Source organism: Pipistrellus hanaki (assembly GCF_964339955.1).
Source record: "Pipistrellus hanaki genome assembly, chromosome: 3".
NCBI classification, from domain to species: domain Eukaryota; kingdom Metazoa; phylum Chordata; class Mammalia; order Chiroptera; family Vespertilionidae; genus Pipistrellus; species Pipistrellus hanaki.
The window spans coordinates 161,120,835-161,143,679 of NC_140505.1; the positions used below are offsets into that span (position 1 = coordinate 161,120,835).

At 36.8% G+C, this 22,845-nt stretch overlaps 1 protein-coding gene across 1 annotated transcript in view; it reads right to left on the reverse strand.

The window, feature by feature from the left end:
• Window positions 1-5,818: 5,818 nt before the first annotated feature.
• SLCO1C1 (solute carrier organic anion transporter family member 1C1) overlaps window positions 5,819-22,845 on the reverse strand; it is a 48,270-nt gene continuing 31,243 nt past the window's right edge. Inside the window, exons 11-16 of the mRNA XM_084877232.1 lie at window positions 18,771-18,966; window positions 14,606-14,771; window positions 13,274-13,458; window positions 10,533-10,597; window positions 8,596-8,713; window positions 5,819-6,988 (exon numbers count right to left, since the gene is read on the reverse strand). Of these exons, the coding sequence (XP_084733358.1) occupies window positions 6,766-6,988; window positions 8,596-8,713; window positions 10,533-10,597; window positions 13,274-13,458; window positions 14,606-14,771; window positions 18,771-18,966 (953 nt within the window). The 3' untranslated portion in view covers window positions 5,819-6,765. The remainder of the gene's footprint in view (window positions 6,989-8,595; window positions 8,714-10,532; window positions 10,598-13,273; window positions 13,459-14,605; window positions 14,772-18,770; window positions 18,967-22,845) is intronic.

Here is a 22,845-nt window from a genome sequence, read left to right on the forward strand (position 1 = left end):
GAAAGTTCATTAGCTTTTAGCCCGTGACATTTATGCACACACATTTTTTTTAGAGATGTTCTGATTCTTTCTTAATAGAGACGAAGCCTTCAACACCTCCAGTTATTGTCTTGCCTCTCTCAAATCTGGGATATTTTCTTCAGTCATTGGGTGTCTACTCTGTTCCAGGTTCATTACAGTGGGGAATAACAATTATTTTTTGACATGGTCTGGAACTTACAGACAATGAATAAATCAGTAAGAAGATATATACCATATTAAGGAGATAACAGCTATTGAGAAAAATAAAATTAATGGGATAGAGAGACGGACAGCACATGCTATTTTAGAGAGGGTTATCAGAAAAGGAAGGGTCTTCAAAAAGCTGATGTTTGAACAAAGAGGGAGTGAGGGATCAAGTGCTATGGGGCAGAATGTTGCAAGCAGAGGACTCAGGAAGTGCCAAGAATTTATATAGGGGATGCTTGGTGTGTTGGGGAAACAGAAAGTAGACTGGAGTGGAGCAGAGTGAGTATAGGAGGAGTGGGAGGAAATTACACCAGAGAATTAGCTGTGTTTAGATTAGGCAAGGTTTGGTAAGGCCACGGTAACATTTGATATATATAATTCCAAAAATTATGTGCTATATTATGTGAGCATTTGAGTGCTTTATTGGAGTTCTTCAGACCAGTTTTCACCCCAGATTGGTCTACCTTGAACTTCACAGGCCTTGATTTTAACCTACTGTGGTCAATGACAGGCCTCACTGGAGAGATCATAGGATAAGAAGTCAGGGCGTCCATCTAGCAATCACAGCTTAACTAGTAAGTAATTTGTTTTTGTGGTCTAGGAAACTTTTCACTTCTGTAGCCCGGATCCTCTAACCTGGTAATTTACAATTTCTGAGATCTCCTGTAGGGTGATATTCTGATCACTAGGACAGGTAGGGACTCAGTTAGCGCAACTGTCATTATGGAGCTATTTGCAAGGTATGAGCTACCAAACTTTTTATTCACAAGTCAATCATTTTAGCCAGCCCTGGGGCTTTGGAAAGTTTCAACCAGATAAGGCGAATGAACAATGGACTAAGACTCCTGCTTTGTCAATACCTGATTCTCTGACCTTCACAAGTCAGGTTAATTTATATAATCCTTTTATGGTCTCATTATTCACCTATAATCAGAAAAAATATTAATCTTGGGGTTATATAGAGAATTAAGATGAAAAATGAATATGCCAAAATGCTTTATAGGCTCTAAAAATATTCAAAAGTAAAAGATTATATAGAAATGCTGCAAGATAAAATATATATATAAATTGAAATTGAGTCTTTCTGGGAAAAAAGTGATATAGTGCACCAATTATCATAGAGACTTAGATTGTGTTATTATTATAATTTGAAATGTTTTATTCGATTTTATTTTATAAAAAGATTATTTAGCATTTTTCATTCCATTTTATGTATAACAGATTTAGCTAAGCTGTTAGTTGCTTAATGTTTATGTTGTAACTAGTCTTCTTTACCAAAGTCTGGTTTAGTTTTTTCAGCTGCTCTCTAGTTGTTTCTCAGGAGGCGATGGGAGTACCTGTGAATGGTTATCACTTGACTCCTTTTCAAAGCTGACACTTCTTTTTTAAAATTGAATTTATTGGTGTGACATTGGTTCACAAAACCACATAGGTTTCAAAAGCTGATATTTCTTATGTGATTTTTTTTTTTTGTTGCAAAACTCAGTGATATTTATATGTATCATATATTTTATGATTTCTGGTCTTAAACCCTCAATAAGTTTCCAAAAGGATAAACTGAGTAGGCTTCACTCCCACATTATAAATGTGATTAATCTAAAAATTAAAAGATAAGCTAAAATTGAAATATCCACACATAGGGATAGTTTAAATCATTTTTTTTTAGAGTAATAGGAATTTTGAAGCAAATAGGAAATCAAGGATGCATTTGTAAACAATTAGGAAAAGATAATTTGTACTGCAGCATGGCAAACTTTTTGAGTTATAAACAAACTGCACGTTAAAGTATATTGTTTTCATTACTAAACTAGAACATCCAGTTATAAGACAACAGATCAACAATTCAGGTAAAGATAGTTTTAAGCACACCTCCAGGAAACAGAAGGAAGAAAACAATTAAAGCAAAAAATAATCAGCAAAGAAACAGAATCCAAAAGCCATTTCTTTGAAAATTCCAATGATATAAGTTTCTCATAAACGCAATACACAAAAAAGACAAATCCAAGTATACAATATCCTCTTTCTCTAAAATAAAAAAATATATATTTTAAAAAAGCAACATAACTAATCAAAACATTTCAAGGTATTTCTTAAAAATGTTAAAAACATTCTTTCAATTGTTAAAGGAACAGATAATTCATATGCTATGAAATCTTTTCCCAAAACATTAAAAAAGAAATAGTTTTCTAGTTAATTTTATAAAACTGCATCATCCTGATCCCAGAAGCCAATAAAGATTGCAAAATAATTAAAAAGGAGGATATAATTGTGTTTTCCAAATACTTTATTGCATCAAAAATTAATTAGATTCAAGACTTGCTAATAAAAAAGTGGATTTAATGCCACATAAGTTTGAGGCACACATCCTCTTTAGGAGAATGTCATTGTATATCATCATAGTAAAGATTCCGAGAGATTCTGAAGTCATATGAGAGCATCACTAATTCAACATGTTCCAAAATTGTTTAAACATAAAACACATTTTACATCACATCTATTAACATTTAAATACATTAATGTACCTCTATTGCCTGATTCAGAGGAGGTCCTCCTTAATAAGTTTTTCCCCCTCTCTTATTTATTCTTTTTTATGTCTTTTGTATTCATTTTTTCAATTGCATTTTACATTCAATACTCATTCTTCTTTCTAACGGTGAAGTTTTATGGCTTCAACAGTAGATGGAGTCGATCTTAATCATAACTGTTTAGGCCTTTCCTTGATCTAATGTTTACAGAGTTGACTAAAAATGTTGTCATTGTTGACAATGTAAAAGTAAAGGTACAACTAACAGAAAGAGAGAGATGAACACAAGTTTGGAAACTCTAAGAAATTTATTTTTCAAAGTGGGAAAACACATGATACTTTCCATGCTTATTAAATAGGAAATGGATGGAGGTACTGATGTGACATTTGAGGAACTCATAATAGTGACCTCACTGTGTGCAGATAACAGAGGAAGAACAACAAAGGATGAGTGACATTAGTTGTAATCTATCAGAATCAATAGATAGTGCCCCAAATTAATAAATCAGAAAATGGTATGTGCATATTATTTAAAGATATGGAAGTAACCATCAGAAAAAACTAACACACCAAACAGGTTAGTAGTAATTGCGTTGGAGGAATAGAGAAGTTGGGTTAAAGGACTGTTACTTTTCATTTTAAATATTTTTGTATCATTTGATTTCTTTTAAAACATGGGTACGTTTTACTTTGCTAAAGCATTTCTAATGTAGATGTATAAGATTAACACTTAGTAAACTTAGAAGAAGACAGCAAATTTGGATAAAGATTAACATAGACATAATGTGGCAATTTGGATGTGATAAACCTCAGTTTAAATCTTTGCTTTACTAACTACTAGAACTTGTTGACTTAGGACAGTTACTAAAACTCTCTAAGCCTCAATTTCTTCCTCTGAAAACTCAGAAATTACCAGTATACCTACGATTCTTTTGATCCTTGAAATTGAGACAATGTGTCTAACACTCTCAGCACATCAGGAAAGTGCTTAATATTGTTGCACTGATTAGCTGCTATAAAAATTATAAAAGCAATTATTATCCCCAAGAATATGCTAGCATCAATTTATTCTTTCAGTCTCTCTTTATGGATGAGTGTATACATATGTAATATTTAAATGGGTATTTCTTAAATGCTAATGGTCACAAATGTTCCTTCAGCTGTTTTTAGAAGTTTCAGATAATTTGTTTTTATTACCTGCTTTAGAGGCATAACGATGTCATGGAAGAACCCAGCATTAGTTCGCCTCCACCCTGGGCAAAGCATTTAACCCAATTTAAGTCACTCCATTTATAAAATGATATTGCTGGAGCGTTATTTGTCTGAAGGTTGTAGTGAATCAGATGTTCATTTGAGGCACTAGTCAACTCTAGGGACCATGGCTGTAGCAAAAGGAAATAAAGTGGCCCATTGAGCATGGAGCAATTGTGGGATCCCACATGTCAGTCAAGGCCTGACCTCTAATGTTTGGCTCTGGGGCTGAGGGAATATTTTTGACCTCTGAAATGGGGTTTGGTTTGTAAAAAAAAAAAAAAAAAAAAAAAAAAAAAAAAAAAAAATCATGTGCTTTCTGAGGCATAATAAGCCTGCTTGCTTCTGTCAGATGAATTTACTCATCTAAAATATCAAGGTCCCATCTAGAAAATCCAATTCCCCTCTTAGGCCACATGACTGAGTTTAGAATATATATAATTCCGCTGGTGGATTAATGGTTATGCAATAAATATGCTTTCTTTTCATTGACATTCACTGCTTTTATGAAAAAAAAATCATTTGATCATCCTTTATGCCAATTTTTATTTTTTTAACTTACTCAGGAGTAAATTGGATAGGATCCTGTTTAGAAATTTACTTGCAAAGTAGTTATTTTGCAGGATATTGCTACAAAAAGCTTTGAAAAATAAAGAGGATGTGGGAGACAGGATGAGGAACCTGAATTTTAATTGCACCTCTACAAAGCAAACTCTTGACAAGTGTACTCACTCACCCATTCAGTAAATATTTGCTATGGGTAAGATTGATATTCAGATGACAAAAAGGATTCCTGCTTGCAAGTTATTAGGGCAGCAGCCGGTGTGAGGTAGGCCGGCTAGAAATGAAACATAAGTCTATTTTCATCTCAAAAATAGTAAAAAAAAATATGAAGAAAAAAACCCCTTGCATCACCAATTAAAATAAAATGACAAACTTAATAAATATTTAAAGGACATTTTTTTCTGCTCTTCATCCCCAAACTTTCCATCTCCAGCTTTTTCCGTTCATAGTCACAGTGCCGGTACATAAAAGAAAAATTAAAAAACCGCAAACTGCTTCGTGTGCATTTAATTCTCCCAGTGTGTGAGTGAGGCTACTGTGTTTTTGAGCTGGACCTTTTTTTGTTGGGTTTAGGCTCCCTGACACGCCTCAAAAAGGCTCCTTGTTTATTGTGCTGTTTGTTCTAAAGGCTGCTGAGACTTGTACAATTTCAAGACTCCACTCGGGTGGACTCCACGTGAAGGTCTGCTTTTCTTGGGAGGGCCAGGCCCTCCTGTGCAGTCGTGATGGAGAGAGAAAAACACAGCCCAGAATTGAGCTCAGGCTTAAAGATGGTGGACTGTCCTACCGACTCTATCTCGTCAGAGAAGCACCAGGAAGCCTGCAAGGAGGAAATGCCTGGCTGGACTTCATTTGCAGAGAAACAGAGAGCTCTCTTGCAGGCAGTGCGGGCAGCAGCCCTCTGCCCAGAGGCCCTCAGGCCCTGTGGTAGGTGCCAGGGAAAGCACCACAAAGAACCACAGCAATCAACCCACCTCTCTGATCTCTGTTATAACACCCACATTTGCTGTACACTTTCAGAAATTCAACTTGCAAATATGTGCTAAGATGACATCATGTGTGTAAGTCTGGAGCTGCTTACATACATTAAGATATGAATAGGATTGTATTTAACATTAGTATTATTTTTTTAAAATACATTTTATTGTTTTTTTACAAAGAGAAAGGGAGAGGGATAGAGAGCTAGAAACATCGACGAGAGAGAAACATCTACCAGCTGCCTCCTGCACACCCCCTACTGGGGATGTGCCCGCAACCAATGTACATGCCCTTGGCCGGAATCGAACCTGGTACCCTTCAGTCCGCAGGCCGACGCTCTATCCACTGAGCCAAACCGGTTTCGGTTAACATTATTTTTTAATTCATTGAATTCATAGAAGAACAACCAAGCATATGAATTTTAATTTGACTACTTTACAACCACGGTCACTTGAAATGTTGCACATAACACACAGATAATGAATGGTAGAAGAGCTAATAATCCAAAATTTAAATCCCCCAAGATCATTTGCCTCTATACATTTTAAAAATATATATTTTTTTATTGACTTCACAGAGAGAGAGAAACATCATTGATGAGAGAATCGTTGATCGGCTGCCTCTTGCACGTCCCCTACTGGGCATTGAGCACACAACCCAGGCGTGTGCCCTTGACTGGAATCCAACCCGGGATCATTCAGTCCATAGGCTGATGCACTATACAACCATCTAGGGCACCTCTATACATTCCTATATCAATTATTGCATTCCAATTGAAAGGAGAAGCTTAAAATGAAATTTTCTTTTACATGTTTTGACTCCATTCAACATGGAGGATGCCAAGATATGGTTCAAATTTTAACAGTATTCTCTTATCCTAGACAAGTATCTCCATTTAAAATTACTTTGCACATAGCTATCACTCTATGGAGATAATTGTTCTGCTAGGAATATAGCTAATATGTCAATGAGTATATGGTAAAATTAAGCAGAATGACTAATGAATATAAGCGATTTGTATATACATGAAAAAGTTTCACTTCATCACCTATATTTTCTATAATATGATTAATGATATTCATTTCCAGATGTATTATCTAAAACCTAGGGTAAAAAAACAAAGTAGACATTTTTAGAAAGGATAAAGAATGTTCACATTGATTAAACTTTGCTTGCCGAATTTTCAGAAAATAGAAGAGGTGGCTCAAGGCATCGCTTTTCTAAAGCTGTGTTTCCTTGCCTACCCAGCAGGTGGGCTGCAGTAAATGATCACTTGTAGTACAGTTTTCCTTGCTGATTCTTGTAGACACCATGGTTCTTTCTCTTGTGGTTCTGAAGATTCTGTGTTTTGAAACATAGTTTTTCTTCAAAGTGAACAGTACTGCAGTACTTAAGAAAATGGACATGATTCCCAGCAGCATAGTTAGTCCCAGATATATGTGTCTAGAAGAAGACAGAATCTCAGTCTTAATTATTGTAACTATCCAACTTTAAATACATCGTGAAAGAAAGGTCATAATAGCATTTAATAAATAGTAATACCAATGACATCCATCAATGTCAACAAAAATACCACGAGGCTGGTTTCCTTAAGAATGCATATTCAGTTGCTATAAAAGGTCTTTCTTTGAACATATGAGACTATTGAAGGCAGTATGCTTGCATCAAGTAACTTTTTAGTAGTATTGTCACTTTCAGTTACTACTACTAATTTCCTAATCGTTTATATCCTCTCTGTAAATTAGTTCCTTAGACCATATCCCTATTTGCCAAATCGGTGCCAGTTTATTGCAGCGTTGTCCCAGGGCAGTTTTTAATAGTGCCCTTTCACTCTCAAAAGTGTCTGGGTTGGAATAATAAATCACGTGGTTATCCATGAGCCTTGCCCAAAATTCACTTCTACAGAAAAATTGCAAGAAGGGGAAATCAGAACTCTCAGTAGAAAAATAATGGCGTAAGAATAAACCAGGTGTTTAAATGGGCTTCTTCCGTGAGAAGCCTGGAGTTCTACATTCTGTCATAAGACGTGAGGGTGAGGAAGGACAGGCTAAATGATCTATTCGAAAGCCCCTTGTACAGACACTCACAGTCTCTGACTGAATCACCCTATCCTTACATTGACATGAATGCAGCCTTAGCAAATGCGGGTGAAGCTGAACTCTACTTGCAGATCAGGTCCCTTTCAAAGACCAAAGTACATTCTCACATGACATCAAAGCCTGTTAAATCAAACAAACTTATTTAAGAGGATTGGCTCACACATCCAACTTCCAACTTCCATGGCGCAGCACCAGGTTTCTTTCTCTAGAAAATGCTCAGACTTTAAATCTTAAAAAAACAAAAAACAAAAACAAACTAACAACACACACACACACACACACACACACACACACAAACAAACAAAAAAAACAAAAAACAACAACCCTCTTGCTTCTAAGCCATTGAAGCATTGCTTTAAGCAATAAGGGGACTAACTGTTTGATGAATTGGACTGAATGACGCCATAGTGAAAGAGCCATGCCCCCCAGCCCCATACACACCCACACTCACAGAGGAAACCTTTTACTTTTATGCATTTCAAGTTCTGGAATAATTGAACATCCGTTTGGCAATAAAAGCCGGCTAGATTTAGAGCCAAGTCCAACTTTGGCCCAGGGGGATGATAGCTGACGTAGATGGGACAGTTTGGCTCCGTGTGAAAAAGAATGGAAATAAACCCAAAATATGACCTAAATTTAAATGCCTCTGAGTTTCAGGGAATTACTCATTTGTGTGCATAAACTTTCAGAATTCTACTCTATTCTGGAAGCTTATGTCATATATATATATATATTTTTTTAGTGTTTACTCATTGAAAATGCAAGTTAAGCTTAGGAATGTGGAAAATTAAAAGTATAGCCAAATAATTAAATGGCAATGGAATTATTCTGTAAAACACGCTCCTTGATTAGACTATCCTTTTTCTTACAAGCCGTGAAATAACATGAGGACGTTAGTGCTGACCTGGGAGGTGACAGCATTGAGATGGGGGAATGAGTTTGATACGGTACCTAAATGCATGTGAATCATATAATCTGCAGGATCCTCTACTTCCGCATCTTTTAAATCCCCATTTGAGGCACGAAGTGTCAATCAAAACTCCAAAATATACGGGAGCTGGGATGCCTGCTGTGAGGAAAATAAACAATTGCTGCTAAAAATAAATGCACATCTTTTTGATTACCCTAAAAAAATGAATGACTATCTGGAACCACTTCCTTTCAGTCCAAAAATTACTGCTTTGGAGATACCAGGGCATCCGTAGGCAATCAGAACATGCCACCCCCAATCGGCCTCTGGTATAAAGATGATTTTGAGCTGGTTATTTTGAGACACAGAAACACAGGAGAAGCTCTGAACAGAACATAAGTTTCTTTTTTCCTTTTTAAAGGGAAATTTACATTTATAAGGATGTCTCTCTTCCTAAGAAGATAAGGAAGGACTCTAGATTCAAGAAAGAATCTAGTGATTCTATTATGCATAAAATCCCATAAATGTGAAGAGCAATTCGTTAAATATAGCTAACAGCCAATTTGTATTAGTTGGTGTCTTAAATAAAATTTCACTCTTTATATGTATTGTTCAAATTAATAGGTTATTTACTACTTAAAAATACTTAGGTGATACCTAACTTCAATTGCTCTTAATAATGTGAAGAAAGGCCAAAAAAAATAAAAATAAATAAAAAATCCAAATGCTGCCAAACCTCTGTATATGTTTTAAAATGTTCATAATAGCAAATTTTCAAACATTCACAAAATTAGAAAGGATGATATAATAAACCCTCATGTGATATCAATAACTTCAACAAAGCTTAATATTTTATCATTATTGTGTAGTTTACTTCCAGACCCACATCTCCCCTAACCTCCCAAAATGTTTTTGTAAATATTTTAAGAGAAGTCTCAGACATCACCTCAGTTCCCTTTTATGTCTTTCAGTATGTACCCTTAACTGATGACATTTTTAATCATACCCTTTTACAATAACTCTTTAATCTTATCAGAGATTCATATTCATGATAAGAGATACTAAGTCAGATTAGACAGAGAAAAACAAATACTGTAAAGACAACAACAACAAAATCCCCAAACTCATAGAAAAAGAGATCAGACTTGTGGTTATCACAGGCAAAGATGGGGGAGGGGGTGGTTTTCCCAATTTTATCAGGATTATATTGTATCTTCATATACTATACCCACTTTATGTCAAGATTTATATAAACCAAAAACCAGATTTTTTTTTAAAGTTCTGAATTTGGTTTTTCTCCCTGGTAATTCTTTTTCTGTTAAATTACAGAGAATCATTTAGGATTGTTTTTACTTCTTACTAAGAACAGAAAACTTATCTGACTCATTCACATTATTTCCTATGGGTTTTAATTAATGTATATTGAAAAATCTAGTAGTCAGAAAAAGAGTTCCAAGTACATTTAAAAAACTGCTTTGATTGAATGGTCTGATCTTTCTACCAAAATGATATATCCTAGCATTGAGAGCAGCCCAAAATAATTCTTTCCATTTTAATAACTGATAAAATTACGTTTAGGCTTTAGCTTTTCTTATTGATTCACATTTTGGCTTTCCTCTCAGTGGGATCTTCCTATAACAGCAGTGTTTTGTTTATTTGTTTGTTTTGTTTTGTTTACAATAGATCAATGCTGGAAGAGACAAGATCACTACACAAAAAAATGGCATTATTTTCACAGATTCATTTTATCATAACATGGGCCCAAGCACTGCCTCTCCATAGATATTTCTGAAACAAAGGGAGAGAGAAGTCAAAGAAAGAAAGGAGGGAAAGAGGAAAAAAGGAAGAAAGTAAAAAGAATAGGGACCTAACCACCTATATCATTCAGTTATGTATGATAATTCTGTAAAAATATTTAGAAAAATATTCCAAATACACTTGTGATGGCCACCATATTTAAAACATAGATTATACTTACCAAGAACTCTTACTGCTAAGGTGTAGATACCCAAGGCAAAAGATTTAAGTTGTGGCTTAATGCACCTAAAAGCAAGAAAAGCACTGTTACAAATATATATGTGTATTCCATTAAAGCAAATAATAGTATTAGTGACAATCTACTTAGCACATGTAAAGTGATACTAGAATTCAAGTAGCATTTATGGAGATCCCACTAGTGTCCTAGCATAGGGAAGGCAAATTAGGCAAAATTAAAGGCAATGCATCAAAAAGTTTATATTAATAGTTAACATTCCTAGGAGGTAAACCAGCGCCACATGACATATTCAAATGGTGTTGGGTAAAGTAAAATCATGTTTAATCAGAAAAATAATAAAGACACAAAAAACTTCCACAAACTTCTAAGATAGTGCAAGAATTTGAGGTAACAATAAGGACTTAATAAGCTATAATTAGTTTTTGTGGTTTTGATCTAAAAGCAAAGGATCATATTGATCTGGGTTGATACAATCACGATCAGTGTGGCATGTACTTGTGCTCCATAGTGGACACCTGAAATTTTCAGCCAAGTTCAAGAAAATCTAAAGTAACAAGAGTATCCTAATATGACAGAATAGCTTTAGCTGATTGGTATGTGGCTTTTAATAATAATAAAAATTTCATAATAACTATTGAGTGTTAACCATGGTACTAAGTTCTTTAGATGTATAATTTCATTTAGTCTCTTCTTTAAAAGAGGCAAAACCCACAACTTTTCTCCTTCAATCCAAGGACATCCATCTCCTTTTTTTTTTTTTTTCCCCATCTCCTTACGTCAAAATGCTGAGTGGCTCATTTGAGAAACTGGCAGTAAGGAAAACTCTTCCTCTAGTAGCCTGATTATTCATTTAGCCCATTAACTACTTGGCACAGTGTAAGATGTTGAAGAACTAGCCAGCCATGAAGAAAAATCCTGGCCTGAGAACTCTGGCTCAATGGTTTCCCATCATTTTGAACCCATGCTCCCATTTTAAAATGAAAATATCTCATGTTGTCTTTAAACTCTTTTCCAAAAAAATATTGGTAGGTATTAGGTCCTATTTTCTATTTATCTTTTTAAATTAATTTCTATAATATAACCTGCAGGAAAATAAAGATGTATACAATCCTTTTAATTAGTTTCATTTTATAAAAACTAAATGTTCATTCTCCTATATATTAATCAATGTAAAATCTAAAATCATCTAATCTATATAATTAAAGAATTGTTTCTAATAAAATTTGATTTTAATCAAAATTTTGATTTTTTTTGTTTAATAATTATATAAAATTTGTAATATTTTTAGGTTAGTTTGATTAATTGTATACTAGTAATATTTGTGAGGCTAATTAAATTAGGAAAAAATATGCAACATTTTGACTATTAAAGATTTTCATATGAATTTAAATTAGTGATATTGGTTATCTAATCCATGTTCTTTAGATCTCATTGGTTATATTTAACAGAGTGACCTACATTTAAAATTATTATATTTTTAAATGAATTATTTACAATATACTGGAAATCAATGCTTAGTTACTATTTGAACTTATGATAATAAGCTAGAGGCCTGGTGCATGAAATTCGTGCACTCAGGAGGGGGTCCCTTAACCTGGCCTGCACCCTCTCACTGTCTGGGAGCCCATGGGGGATGTCTGACTGCCACCGAGGTGGGAGAGGCTCCTGCCACTGCTGCTGTGCTTGCCAGCTATGAGCCTGGCTTCTAGCTGAGTGGTACTCCCCCTGTGGGTGTGCACTGACCACCAAGGAAAGCTCCTGCATTGAGTGGGATTGATCTGAAACTGGCTCTCTAACATCCCCCAAGAGGTCACAGATTGCAAGAGGGTGCAGGCCTGGCCGAGGGACCCCACTGGTGCACGATCAGGGCTGTGGAGGGACGTAGGAGGTTGGCCAGTCAAGGAGGAACTGCGGGAGGGCTCCAGGGTGTGTCTGGCCCATCTCACTCAGTCCCAATTGGCTAGACCCCAGCAGTAGGCTAACCTACTGGTCAGAGCGTCTACCTCCTGGTGGTCAATGCACATCATAGCAAGTGGTTGTGTGACCCTAGCATATCATTAGTATATTATGCTTTGATTGGTTGAAGGGACGACCAGATGACCAGAGACTTAGCCTAGTAGGCTTTTATTATATAGGATTTTTAGATGCCCACTTAAAATTTGCAAAGCGTTGCACAGTATTAAAAATTATTTCAGGGTTTTAAAAGCAAAAACGTTTGGAGTCATTAGCACCAATATGTGGATTAGAATCCTCAATTGATCAAAACACACACACAAACACACACAGAGATATGCTAGTTACAGTAATAATATATAGAAAAATAACCTACATATCAAAGTAATAAATATAAAACATTGTGGTATTAGATGAGCCTTTAAAGAGTCATACAAACACTACCATTCATAATTCAGAAAAACCACGTTTAATCTAAAACACATTTAGTCTATGCTGATTAACATCAACAGCATTAGAAATAGCAGACTGTATTGATTTAGTGGTTACTAACATTTCTTTCTAGACCAGTAGTTTGCAAACATTTCTCACTCAGAAAACTTCTATTCAACCACATTTTTGTATAAGAACCTAATGTGGGGAAATGTGAAAGAGGAAGGAGGATGTAGGGTGTTTCTTGGGAAAGCTATATAAAATCATGATGTTTCCACTGTTCTAGATGACTACAGCATGTCTTATATTAAAATTGAGGAAGGAGAGTCAATGTTCACCTCAGAAGCAAGATATATCCAGGTATGCCACCTAGAGATAAAGTATAGGACGTGATGACTGATATTACAAGGAAATACAGAAACATTTTGGGACATTCATTTTCTTTTTGGCATCTGCCCACCATGCCTGAGGAGTTTCCTGATATAGAGGCTTCAATTCCCACACAGGTGCAGTTATGAAATATCTGTAACAAGACAGGAAAAGTCCAATTACTGAAATAAATACTTATTTAAAAAGTCTTTTCAGTATAGTATACAGATATTATGTAAACAATAGGCAAAAATTCTTCTATTTATCTGTGTTAGAATATATCAAACAAAGCAAAATTTACAGAGATAACATTTCATTATCCAGACAGCTGATCGTTGGTCTACAAACTACTGATCCTACAGAATTATCTCCCAGCAAATCCTACTAAATCCAATTGTACCTTATCTCCTTCTCTGCCACTTCCAAGTCTAAACCATCACTATTTCTTGCCTTGATTATCTCAATGGTCTCTTTACGCTCAACTTATGTCCACTCTTATCCAACTATTGTGTTTTCCACACATTAACCGAAACTAGCTTTTAAAAAAAGGCAGTCAGATTGCATCATTGTTCTTTGTCTTCCAATGGCTTCTTATTATCCTACTAGAGGCCTGGTACAGGAAATTCATGCACTCAGGGGAATCCCTCAGCCCAGCCTGCATTCTCTCACAATCCCCTCAGGTAGGGTCCCTAGGCCTGGCCTGAGATCAGGGCGTATCAGGGCTTTCCTTCCTCCACCTATCGGCAGCTGGCCCCACCCCTGCTATTGTCACTGCTTGCCATTGTGCAGTGCTGCCCCCCACTACCCTGCCACCAGTGGCCTCCCTCTGCAGGTGACAGGTGTGGGGTGTGATGGCTTGGCTGGCCTGGGCCTCCTAAGCTAATTCAGCCCATTCCATGATTTTAATTCTTAGCCTAATTCTTTCAACAACTCTAGTTTCTTTATGATGATGATATTTCCTATTTCCACACAAGAAAACAAGGGCGCAGAATAACAGATCTCAGTGGGTGGGGGGGACTGAAAGAGATTAACCAAAGAACATATACTGATAACCCATGGACAGACAATAGTGTGGGGGAGGAGGCGGGGTGAGGGCAAAAGGGGGAAAAATGAAGGTCATCTGTAATACTGTCAACAATAAAAAACAAAATGAATAAGTAAAAATAAGGACAGAAGAAGAGCCAGGGTTCCTACCAGTGTGGTCTCATTCTGGGTTGGCCCCTGAGCCCTACCCCCATAGACTCGTATAATTATGCATTGTTTCAGGCTCATGGGTACACAGTTTAGAGAAGATTTCTTACAATAGTTTTGCCAGTCCTGGTGGAGGTTTGACAGCCAGCAAGACAAGCTGATGCATATGTGATTCCATTTTCACCACACATGGGTTCCCACTTGGTCTCTGAACATTTGCATCTTGAGTTGCAATCTGAAAAGAGAGCTCGTTCATGATATGAGACAGGTTTGGTCCTGAAAAGAAATGTAACAGTATAAAATATTACCTCTTAGCAGACAGTACCCTAATATTTTTTAAAAAAATCCATGTTTTGGAGTGATACAAATGGCACTGCCAACAACGTTTCCCTTTTGGAAATGTAATTCTCATTAAAAATATTAGCTTCTCATCGTTAAATGTGAACCCAGCTACTATGAATAGCATTCTTTTGAAAGTTCTATAGAGATTTTTAACTCTACATAATATGGTTTTTTATTAATGTTTATTGCCTTTAGAATCTTCTCATATATTTCTATGCAAAGATGTGTGAAAATGGCTACAAGAAAAGTAAACTTTAGAGCAATTTATGATAGTATTTAAATGCATTGTAAATGGAATATATGTAAATTTCCTTCAGAGTTGTTTAAACATCAGTAGAATTGGCATTGCTAACTGTATGGTGAAGAAAACAAGAGTCAGGCAGTTAACATTTCAATAGACTTTTGACATCTGTAGGAGCTGCATATCTTATTAGTGAATATCTGACTAATAAATGCATTGCCAATTCCTCTGACTTTTCTTTCTCCCACATATCCTCCCACTGTTTGGAGATCTTCCAAATCTTTTGACTTTATTTCACATGTTTTTTTTTTTTTAAATGACTTATCCATTTATTCATAAAAAAATTTATTGGAAGCCTTTCAAGCACTTGCTTTGGGAGAAGATGACTAAAAATATGAATGAGACAATATCTGTCTCAAAAAGCTGGCTTTTTAAAAACAGTTAACATGACCTAATCTTGATTGTCATCTCTTATTTTTCTCCCTCTTTTTTTCCCTCTCATTCATTGTATTTCCCTCTTAATCTCTTCCAGAAGTCCTTCTACCTCCCTTCTATTTCTTCTCACCTGAATTACTGAATCTTTCTATACTTATTCTCCTTACCCTATTCATATCTCTTTATTCTTCTATGGGTATACTTATACAACATATGTCTCTTCTATCTGTTCCTTAATTAGCATCCATTGCCCTTCATAATTTATTTTTTCCTCTCCCATTTTGAATTTATTTATTTGCTTATTCTCTTCCCCCATTTTTTGTTTTACAAAAAAAAGATGATTAACTTAAACACACACACGTAAGGTGTCATGTACACTCATTGATAACTATTTGTTTTATTCACTTCTATGTCACTAACACCAAAAACAATTCCTGGTACATAGTAGGCTACGAAACAAGATTTTGGTAAGTCAGACAATTAAAAAATGGTAGTCTATTTTGGAGAAAGAATCAATCATCTTGACCCTTCCCTCTGAAAGCTATTTCCTCTAATAATTGTAATCATAATTTCTCAATGGATGTAATATTCTATCTAGTAGGACTGCAATGGATTTGGTCACTTCAAATGTAAAAAGAAAGACCTCTGAGATGTCTTTAAACAAAATGAAAGAGTTTTTAACTAGATCTTCTGACAAGTCATACAGTAATATTTCATTCTATTCCCTTCCATAGGCATCACTTTGAGACTATTTGGTAGTATCTGAAAGTGTAAATATGTGCCTTTGAAAGCCCAGAATCAGGGACTATCAATCCAGAGATCACAGAAGGATGGAGCTGAAAGGATTCTGGTTGAGATCTAGGACAATTTCACATTTGGCAGAACAGAAAGTCAGGTCCACAGTGGGCAGATAATTTTCAAATCCCAAGGTTTATTAGTGACAAATTATAACCCTTACAAGTCTCTGGATTCTAAATTCTTGTCTCACAATAGATTTATTCTCATTATTGAAAAAGTAGCTTTCTTCCTTCCACTACCTCATCTAAAGGTTCTTGACAATGTTCCTGTTGAATCACAGTGACTCAGGGTGATCCCTGGGGAGAAGGTTGTATTTTATTAAGCTAATTATTTTATACTAGTGGCCCCATGCACAAAATTTGTGTACAGGGGGTGGGGGGAGGTCCCATCAGCCCAGCCTGCACCTCTCTAATCCAGGATCCCTCTTATGATCCGCTGGCTCCTAACTGCTCCCCTTGCCAGCCTGATCACCCCTAACTACCTTTGCCTGCTGACTTGATTGCCCCTAACTGCCTCCTCTGCTGGCCTGGTCACCCCTCATTGCCCCCATCTGCCAACCTGGTTGCCCCTCAACGCACCCCCTTCCTGTTGGCCTGGTTGCCTCCAACTGCCCCCACTGCTAGCTTAGTCATCCTTAATTGCCCCTCCTCCCCACTGGCCTGGTTGCTCCTCATTGCCCCCCTCTGCCAGCCTAGTCACTCATCACTGCCCCCCCTCTGCCAACCTCGTTGCTCCCAACTGCCCCACTTGCCAGCCTGGTTGCCTCTAATGGCCCCCTCTGCCAGCCTGGTTGCCCAACTGCCCCCTCTCTGCTGGCCTGTCACCCCTCACTCCTCCCTCTCCCCTCCCCCCCCGCTGGCCTGGTTGCTGCCAACTGCCCCCCTGCCATCCTGGTCACCCATCACTGATGGTCAATTTGCATATTACCTCTTTATTATATAGTACTAGTGGCCCAGTGCACAGAATTCATGCACATTAAAAGGGAATTAATTAGAGAAAACATTTTAATATTGCTATTAGCCCTTTCTCTATAATAGAAGTCAGAGATTAAAAAAAATTTAGTAAAATGTATATGAAAATCTTCCTTCTGTTAGAGTCTGGGGTGTGCTGTGGGACCTAGAGTCAAGTCCCTGCCCACCACTTGCACACGCTTTGAAAATACAGGAGACCCAGACCCAGCTGGCCCCGCCCCTACTGGGTGAGACCTAGACCTGGCCAGTCCCACCCCCATCAATCCCCTCCAGGCAGGTGGTGCAGCCTCAGGTCCCCTGTTGAACCCTGCTGGATGGGGGGTGTGGCCTGACATCCCCAGCCCAGCACTGGGGTGTGGGGTGCTGCATAAGGTCTCCCAGCCCGGCACCAGGATGTGGGGGCATGGCCTGAGGCCCCCCATCAAGCCCTACCAGGTTGGGGCCATGGCCTCAGATCCCCTGTAAAGCCATGCCTGTTGGGAGGGCTCACAGCCTGAGGTCCCCCGTCAAGCCCTGCTGGGTGGAGGCCATGGCCTGTGGTCCCTCGCCCTGGCCAGGCGCCTTGCAGCCTCAGGTCCCTGTTGTTCGGTCATGGTGTTATGGTGTGCTAGCTAATTTGCATATTCCTCTATTAGCTATATAGATGACTTTATAGGGTGACAGATGCTTTACCAAGGTGATCATAATTATAAGGTATATAAATGTTGAATCACTATGTTGTACACCTGAAAACATATACTATTATATGTCTACTATACTTTTAATTAAAAAAAAAAAAGAGTGATAGACTCTGGAAGCCAAGAAACTTAATCCCCCACCCATAGGGATGGCATAGGTCTAAGAGTATCAATAAGTTCTCTTGACCAATTGCAAAGAACTAAAGGGAGCTGCCATGTGGGTCCCTGGGTTGAGGAACAGAATTGTCTCCTGAAACTTTGCCTGGTTTGAGTACAACAGAGACCCCAAAGGGTGGCATGGAGATATTCTGTTATTGTCAAAGAAAAAACAACAATTGTTTCCATGAATGACATATATATTTTGTGCCAGGCAATATTGACCACTTTCACATATGCTATCTTGCTTAAGTCTTATAAAACCTTAAAAGACAGTAATTACTTTTATTTTTAAATAGGAAAATTGAAGCTGGATTCTATTAAATAACCCATACAATGACTTTCACTAAGAATGGGAAGAAGCAGGATTCAAGCCTTGAATTGTTCACTATCAAGTTGCTGCCCTATAGTAAGATATAGGCTTATCATTTTTTATATTTCTTTAAGACATTCAATTTCAAAAGTAATGACAGATTTTGGTGGCAATTATAACTTTCATTGTCATAAATATAAGCAGTTATGGAACAATAGAACAATTATTCCTTTTCCATGGTGATGATGGTTAAAAACCAAATTATCTTATTATGAAACCCGATAAAAAGTTAATTTGATTAAACAAGCCAATCTCTTCAGATCATTTCATGAGTGAACATACCCGTGGTAGGAGACAGTTAATCCTGCCACATCAGAGTTTTCACAGCCCAGCGCAAACAGGGAAAGGAATAGGAGGTACCCAAGGACTGATGATCCCAGGTATATTTTTGCAGCTCCATATACACCGATTCTGAATTTTTTCATTACTATCCCTCCAGAAAATATTCCAAGGGCTACTGCAGGTATGTTGATGAGCCCTGAGGAATAAGAAAAAAAAATCTATCATTTTGTGAATCTCTGAAAGAAATCTGAGTACACCCACACAAACTTTCTAAGGGATTATACAAAACTGTGCAATAGTTCATGACATACTATCAGGTGACTTTGTCATTTTACGTTACAGAAATATTGATTTATTATCATCTGCTGGCACATATCAAGAGATTTTGATGACTGTCCAGATTATAGTTTCATGATAGCACAGTCTCAGAATTCTGACTACACAGTGTCTAGCATAGGGTGTGAAATCAATTAATACTGAGTGCATCAATGTGTTTCTGGCCTAATCTTAGGTCTAACAGGTACAATCAAGTAGAAACTAGGTGACTATTAATGTTCTTTAAGGTTGTGCATAAAAAAATAATAGGCACAGGGAATGCAGAGAGGTGTTTTTTGTTGTTGTTTGTTTTTTGTCTTTTGTTCTATTTTCTGGCTCCCCTAAAATTTGTTTTCATTGAGAATAAAAAAAATGTATCTATCATTTTGTGAATTTGAATTAGCCTCTTAATTTGGTAGCCTTCCTAAGAAAACAATGTATGTTTGATTACTTTTATATTTGTGATTTGCTTATGATGTACCAGGCACTCAGTTAAGCATTCAATATTTTATCGAGCATATTTACTCTTCACCATAACCTTAGGAGGTAGGGATATTATCATTTCCACTTCAGAGAGCAATCGGTTTGTGGTCGTGGTGACAACAGGCTGGAATACAGGGTGTCTGATGTCAAGTTCTATGCTTTCAATCACTACGTTATACCGTCTCTCCTTCAAGGGGTTTAGGAGAGAGTTTTCTTGATCAACAGACGTACAACCTCTTTAGTAATCAAACAAACGTGGCTGAAAAACTACCTGAGGAAGAGGTCTAACAAAGTGGTTGAAAGCTTGGACTCTGGACACCTAACTGCCTGGGTTTAAACTTCAGTTGTACAGCCCAATGGCTGTGTAGCTACAGGTGATTCTCCGAACTACTCTAAACCTGTCTGCTCACCGACAGTATGGAGCTAGTAATAGTGGTTGAATGACAGGAATGCTTGTAGCACAGTATCTGACACAAAATATTATTCCATTAAGTCCTTTGTATTCCAGTCTATCATATTCACAAAGATAAAATACTGTGATGGGGTAAGCGGAACACCTCTACATCAGGAAAGAGAGAAAAAGGTGCTGTGTTGGTTGGATTTAAATTGGGAAATAAGTTCAGTCTCTTCCCACCCCCCATAAACTGTGCACCTATGGATGAGGACAATGGGGGGAGGGGAAAGGGCAGAGGGTGGGGTAGGAACCTGGTGGAGGGGGGAAAAATGAGGAACTTTTGTAATAATATGAACAATAAAGGTTTATTAATAAAAAAATTGGGAAATAATGCTAGAGAACAGAAATCTGGCACTCAATGATCAACCATTTCTCTGCTATTTAAAAAATTTTTATATTGTGTAGACACCAATCACTGATGTCCACATTACCTTGAGTTTTTATGAGAAGGGCAGAAGCTTGTAGAAATCCCCGACAACAAAGGAGGTTTGAGCACAGCAGCTGCTGTGGTGAACAATGATGACCAGTCTCCTGCCTCTGACTCATAACCCAATGAGACATCATTAAATTAAATTACAATGAGAAGCAAACTAACTTGCCTTTCCTCCTATCTTTCTTTTTAGATTTATATATCCAGTCTCCTAAATAATTTTCTTTAAAAAAAAATATCAAATACATAACAATCTTTGGCTACGTATTATATGACTTTGTTTTTAAAAATCTTTTCATCAAATACTAATAGATAATAAGGGCATTTTATTTCATCTCTTTTGCTTTGATTGTACATTAAGTTAACATTAAAATTATCACATTAGAAATCAACCCACCTTGAAGGGGCATAACTGCAAAAAGAGAAAATGTTAATTTTTGCTTCCCCAGCTGAACAGAGGTTTGTGAGTTTGGCAAGAGGCTGAGAGGAGCATATGGGCCCCTTAACAGCCAAACATGAGCTAAGAGGAACCTGATTATTATTTTTTTAAGAGAGCAGATAATAGAAAATAATACACTAAACCTGGTTACTCATGACCCATGTTAGTAAATGCTAATATTTTCTCCCAATTTTTCTGACTGTTTAAACAGCAAATACATAAAGCTGATTCTGTTTCAGGTTATCTTTTCCTTCCCAAGAAATAAGTGCTGTCATATATTTGCTGTGTATTATTTAAGTCCCTATTTTTACATATACATAGGACTTGGTTCTGCATCATTTCTCACAGGTCCAAGATTGACACAAAAAGAGGTATATTTTTGTTCTCTCAATTCTATTCCCTGAAGGAGGTTTCTGAAAAAATAAACAGAACAAAACAGACAACAACAAAACAAAACAAAACAAACAAACAAAAAAACACCTCCTGAAAACCAGGCTCTGAACAAAAATATTCCAAGAATGTGCTTAGGATTTTGTTTTATTTTGCAAAGTAAAGCTCACACTGCTATAAGGTGTCATAGCATTAAGAATACCCATTGTTTTGTAGCTCCATGATGGTGCTGGATTCCATTGACCTTTCCATTCCCTATCTGGCCTAGAAGAGTCCGAAAATTGAAATGGGGTTATTCTCAGGGCATTGCTCTCTCAATGTGGATTGTTAAAAGTCAGGCCTTTCATCTCTTAACTGACCTTTTAAAGGGCCAGGAAGTTCCATGTGTTCTCTTGCCTCTAAGACATTCTGCACAAAATACGTATTTTGTTGGATACAATGTCCTTCCAAAACCTCACCCTTCTCATAATTTCAACTTTTAATACCTTTGTATACTTTTGCTCTTGGCTTACCCTAGTAGTATCAAGACCCTCTCCAAGAGATATTTTTCTGATTCCAAGATCAGGGTCTTTCTCAGGAGGACTCTGGGCTTCGCCTAATTAGAGTATTTAAAACTGCCCCCACCAGCCCTGTGGTGCCCCCAGGAGACTCATCTGGAATCAGGGTGCACAAGATAGCCATCAAAAAACTATTTTCCCCTTAGCCTGAGGCCCTTGGCAGGGTCCTGTGGACAGCAGCCTTGGTACTAATCCAATGATCTGTTAGCTTGTCTGGTTCACACTTCTCACCCTCCCATCTAACCTTCAAGGCAAGAACTGTGCTCATCATAGGATCCTGTGTTCCTTACCCACACAGTTTCCCACAAAATAAAGTACTACATAAATAAACTTAGTTGAGTAACCTAAGTTTATCCATTTATCACATTTCTCTGGATAGGTTAACTCTCATATTTCAAGATGATTAAATTATAACACATTCCAAAAAAGGTAAGTAGGACATTTCCAAATAGACTATCTGCTTGATGCGCCCTTTCAGATTCCCTAGGCATCAATAAGCTGTCCATGTTGGACCAAGATAATGGCAAATATCCGGAATATCAGATAAGATGTACTTCTTGCCTCACAAAGCTTCTTTTCTTTCATCTTTGGTATTTAAGTCATTTAATGAAATAGAACTTTTACTCTGATTTCATCATTACTCACTTTTCATTTTACACTTACATCATACAACCTTAAAATATCAATAGTTATCTAAATGTTCTAAATGAAAATACTAGTTTCAATTACACTAACATCTGTAATTTATTTCAAGTATTTCCTTTTGTGTCAATATATTTACCCAATCGGTAAAGCTAAAAGAAATTTCAGCTAATTTGTTATTATTTCATCTCACCCATTCAGAATACATACCTATTCTTTGTTATTGGCCTAAACAAGAGCTATGAGAGATATGTTAAATGTCTTGAGATGGTCAATATAATTAACACATAAACTGGAAACTTTGATTCCCATACAGATTTATGATGGCCTTAACCATTAAGATGAAATAGGAATGAGTTGTAACA